Source organism: Vigna radiata, chromosome 9 (genome assembly GCF_000741045.1).
Source record: "Vigna radiata var. radiata cultivar VC1973A chromosome 9, Vradiata_ver6, whole genome shotgun sequence".
NCBI classification, from domain to species: Eukaryota; Viridiplantae; Streptophyta; class Magnoliopsida; order Fabales; family Fabaceae; genus Vigna; species Vigna radiata.
Genome location: NC_028359.1, coordinates 10,914,911 through 10,920,394, shown reverse-complemented (window position 1 = coordinate 10,920,394; position 5,484 = coordinate 10,914,911). Strand labels below are relative to the sequence as shown.

Genomic DNA, 5,484 nt, shown 5'->3' with positions numbered 1-5,484 from the left:
CATTTAAAAAATTATAAACAAGACCAAAATTGAATTTTATTTATTCCTAATTAATTATTAATTTTACTTTTATTTATCCTTTTATATTAATTAATTTTATAATTATTTATTCATAATTAATTATTAATATTACTTTATTCTCTTATATTTTAATCCAAATCTAATGACCCATAAATGGATCAGCAATCTGCACAAGATTTGGGCCGACACCAATATTTTTTAAAAAATATTATAAAATTCAAAAAACTGATCTGATCCATATCCAGTCCAAAAAAAAATTCCCAAAATTGGATCTGCCTTACTGGACCTTCCCAGCCCAGATTGTGCCTTATTGTTCCCATATTGGGCCTGTCCCAGATTGGGCCTGGATCACTGCCCTCAAGCCTGAAGAAACCCTAGTCACCGGCCGTTCTAGGGATGAACCTCGCCATCAGCCGCCGCTCGAACAACCATCGAAACCCCTCTGCAAGAGAAGACCAGACCTGAACCGAAAAATCTAAACCTCTTCTCCCTCTTTCGCAAGTCACCATTGGCGGCAGAAACCACCACAAAACCCACCGTCAGTCACACATTCAACTTGCAGGAAACCAGAAAAAAAAAAACGAAGGCCACTATTGCTGCGATGCGAGATGCGAACAGGGAACACCCCACCACTGTCTCGCCATCACCATCATCGCCGCTGTGCACCATGAAACTCTCGAAAGAGAAGATGGAGAAACCTAACACGAAAACCGCTTGTGGCTTATACGAAACATCCAGACCTGCAAGAAAACCAGAAACCCAACAACCATGGAAGGCAAAGCAAGTTGCCGTTGTTGTGCGAATGCGACTTCACTGAAAAACACCACCGCCGAGAGTGCAATTTCTGCAGATCGCGATTCTCCATCGTGGTTGTCGTGCGAATAAGAGGTGCGTTGAGTGACCTTGCGTGAACGTCAATTCGAGACCTAATGCACAAAGGAAAGTTGCGCCACTACTGCGTCTACGCGAAGGAAGAGAAGAAGTCCCCGGAGGTGATTCCTCCATGGCGGCACAGGGAAGAAAAAGAACGTAGGTACCAATTTGGGATTTTCCCAAATTAGGGTTTCAATTTGGGATTTACCAAATCAGGGTTTCAGCATTCAAATTGGAAAATCTTAATATGATTTTAATTTCCCTTTTCAACCAGAAGAATTAATGCACAAAATTGATTACAGATTTGTAATTCTTAATCAATTAAAAATTCCCAAATTTGGTTTATGCAATTTAATCATAAATTAACATGCTCTGATACCAATTGTTAGAATTTATGATTCAGAGATTCACAATAAAGAACAATAAACCACATGCATTAAATTCTTCAATCAAAACAGTTCCCAATATTTCTATAATAATGAAGCGGAAGCGTACCTACATTGAGAACAATTAATGAACCTGAATTGACTCTTCTGATAAACTTGAATTAGTCTATGATCTTCCCTTTGTAGAGCACCTTTAGTTCCCTCTAGATTTTCTCTTCTGACGGGGATAAAGAGAAAGAAACAGGAATGAATCGTTGTGCTCACAGATGGGGACCATGATCCCTTAAATAACCTCTGGCGGTTAAGATTCTTTAGTTTCAATAATTACAATTTGGCCCCTTCAACAAATTATAATTATTGCTGGTCTCTACACAATATACCTTTCATGACAAATATACCCTTAGCCATATTTATCTCAATTAGATCACTTTATAAAATTGGCTAATATAATATATTTAACATTTAGTTATATATATATATATATATATATATATATATATATATATAAGTGACCCAAATTGCTAACACATCATGCTTAGGCTGATACCATGTCATGAAAAATGGCTTGATGCCTTTCACTATTGTTATTCTCACTGTAAATAATATTAGGAGTATTTACAATAACTATTGTTAATTATTGAGTATAGTAGAACTAGATATAAGATTAATCTTCCTTATGAAGAACATACACAGGATAATGTATTTATAATAATGAGAATGTGGGCTAAGTCCAAATACAAATGAATATGTAAGAATAACTAATTAACATAGAAATTATGTTTCCCCAATTAACATAAAGCGCAATATATCTAACACTCCTCCTCAAATATTTTCAATTATCGATCTCATAAAGACTTAATCAAAATATCTTCTAACTGATCATTTGAATTGACAAACTCAATCTTGATGTCTCTAGATATAATCTTCTCAAAAATGAAATTGTAGTCAATCTCAATGTGTTTGGTCTTCTCACCAAAGACATGATTAAAATTGATATAAAGAGCAACTTGATTGTCAAATATAAGTGTCATTTGAGTTATATCTCCAAATTGTAGCTCTTTAAGCAATTGCTTGAGCCAAACAGGTTCACAAGTGGCTGAAGTCATAACTCTATATTCTGCTTCTAAACTAGATCTTACAACAACACTTTGTTTCTTACTCTTCCAATTGATCAAGGTACCAACGATGGAGATACAATACTCGAGAGTAGATCTTCTATTAAGAGGAGATCTTTCCTAATCAACATTTTAATTCAAACAACTTTTGTATGTTGAACCATAGAATCAACCCCTTTTAGGAGATCCATTAATGTGCTTTAATATACAAATGACTGCATTTTAATGATCTTCACATGGAAATTTGAGAAATTGGTTCACCACATTAACTGCAAAGGAAATGTCAAGATGAGTAATTGTAAAGTAATTTAATTTCCCAACCAATCTTCTATATTGGTTAGGATCTAAAATAGGTTCCTCCTGATTTGGTAGGAGTTGGTATTAAGATCCATGTGTGTGTCAGCAAATTTTGAATTCATCAACCCAATTTCCTCCAAACTTTCTAATGCATGCTTCCTTTGAGATATAACCATACCATGGTTAGATTGTGCTACCTCAATAATCAAGAAATATTTGAGTTTGCCAAGATCTTTGGTCTGAAAATGGTGGTGGCATAGGGGTTGTTTCATCTAGGAGATGCCATGGTGGTCATTGCCTGTAAGAACGAAGATAATGAAGAACTCGAGTATTAATGAAGGGAGCAAGCACGGTCTGCACTGCATGACAAAGCTGGGATGAAGGGTAGAAAAACCGAGATAAAGAAGCATTTAAGTTTAAGAGAGAGTTTTGTTAAATAAATTTAAATGGAATAAATTAAATGTATTAGTCAATGTTGATAGTTAATGTATTAGTCATTAAAGTCTTATGTGTAGCCGTTTTTGTCTATTTTGAGTACAATGGTAAAAAATATGAATCTATAAATTGAATTGTTGAGTTCATGAATGGAACAACAAAGAGAAACTTGACTCAAATTATTCATCTAAAGCTTTGCTAACAGTACAATCAGGACACATTCGCAGCTAATTCCTCGACTTTTAATTCAATGGAATTCTTTAGGTTTCTAATGCTAGCTGGTAGTATGTTAAGAAGATTAGAAAATTTTCCTAAGTTCAACATAAGATTGGTTACAGTGTCGAAGGGGTATTCTAACACAAAATAATGGTAAGCTAGATGAGAAAAAAAAAAAAGTGAGTAATGCAAAAAGGCCACGTGGAGGGTGATCTGAAAGATGGGAATAGAAAGGAAAAGAGTAAAGCAAAAGAAAAAGAATACCATATTCAAGGATTTTGTACCACACAGAGTGTGGTATATATTCTCTCTTAAATTCACTTGCTCTTATAACTCGTATCGACATCAAATTGAATGAACTTGCTTTCTTGCTTTTACCGTCTCGGTCTTGTTTCATTGAATTGAATCAATGTCTTACACTTCATCATCCTCAAAATCTAAGCTCCGATGGATATACGATGTGTTCATCAGTTTCCGCGGGGAAGACACTCGTAAGAATTTCGTTTCTCATCTCTATTCCGCTCTTGCAAATGCCGGGGTCAACACTTTTCTGGACGATGAGAAGCTAGCCAAGGGACAACAGCTGAAAACAGAACTGTTTCATGCAATAGAAGGCTCTCAAATTTCCATTGTTGTTTTATCCGAAAACTACATTTACTCTACATGGTGTCTCGACGAACTAGTCAAAATCATGGAATGCCATGCTTTTAGAGGTCAAGTGGTTTTACCCGTGTTTTACGGCGTTTTCCCTAGGTTTCTACGTAACCTCAACGATGTTTCTTTCGAAGTTGGTGACCTCCACCGGGTGAAACAATGGAAGAAAGCGCTGGGCGAAGTAGCAGGTTTTGCAGGGTGGGATGTTTCAAATTACAGGTATGCATATACTTTTGTTCCCTTTTGATTATCATATTTTTTCTCTATCCATCAGTTATTCTTTCTTGAAAGGGAATCTAACTCACTTAATTGAGCAGGGTGCGAGTTGTTATGAACATCCTTACATGTTTTCAATTCCTACGGATAAAATATTATGATTTTCTTCTAGTACTTATTTTAAATTCATATATTTAGTGGCAAGAAAAAGTGAAAAAAAGAAAATTCATAAACTACTTTAGCAAATAGTACATGCACCTGTAAAAGGTTTAGTAAAACGGTTTCTGCTATGAACACTATGGCAGAAAGACAGAAGATCAACATGGTCAAAGGATTTATGCAACTTCGATTTTATTTTAGGATCTATTATAATTTGTATCCATTATCATTTCCAGATATTTTTCTTGTTTTGCAGAAATGAAAACTTTGTTGTGAAGGAAATTGTTAGTGAAGTTTTGGAAAGACTAGATAGAACATACATGTCTATTACAGACTTTCCAGTTGGATTGGAATGTCGTGTGGAACATTGTATTGGCCTTCTAAGAAAGGAAACAAGAGGAGCTTATATATTAGGGATTTGGGGAATGGGAGGGATTGGTAAAACAACCATAGCCAAAGCCATCTACAATGAAATTCGATATGAATTTAAACATAAAAGTTTCCTAGCAAATATNAGAGAAGTTTGGCAAAGAGATCAAGGGCAGATTGATTTACAAGAACGACTTCTTTCAGATATCCTGAAAACAGAAAAGGTGAAGGTTTATAGCAGTGATTGGGGAAAAGCAATGATCAAGGAAACGCTTTGCACCAAAAGAGTACTTGTTGTACTCGATGATGTAAATACATTAGAACAATTAAGTGCACTATGTGGAAATGGTAATGGGATTGTTCAAGGAAGTGTAATAATCATTACAACAAGAGATGTACGTCTACTCAATGTTCTTGAAGTTGACCATGTATATGAAGTGGAGGAAATGAATGAGATTGAGTCCCTTGAGCTTTTCAGTTGGCATGCTTTTGAGGAAGCAAATCCACCAGAAGATTTCCTTGAACTCTCAAAACAAGTAGTCACTTACTGTGGAGCACTACCTCTAGCTCTTGAAGTTCTTGGATCTTATCTATATAAGAGAAAAGAAAAAGAGTGGCAAAGTGTATTATCAAAACTAAAAGAAATACCAAATGATAAAATACAAGAGAAGTTGAAAATAAGCTATGATGGTTTAAGCGATCATACGGAGAAGGACATATTCCTTGACATATGTTGCTTCTTT

General features: G+C 35.2%; 1 protein-coding gene across 1 annotated transcript in view; it reads left to right on the top strand.

Moving 5' to 3' along the window:
• The first annotated feature begins 3,693 nt into the window (after positions 1 to 3,693).
• The window catches only part of LOC106773317 (TMV resistance protein N), a 4,451-nt gene continuing 2,660 nt past the window's right edge, over positions 3,694 to 5,484 (top strand). The window contains exons 1-2 of the mRNA XM_014660019.1: positions 3,694 to 4,216; positions 4,629 to 5,478. Of these exons, the coding sequence (XP_014515505.1) occupies positions 3,753 to 4,216; positions 4,629 to 5,478 (1,314 nt within the window). The 5' untranslated portion in view covers positions 3,694 to 3,752. The remainder of the gene's footprint in view (positions 4,217 to 4,628; positions 5,479 to 5,484) is intronic.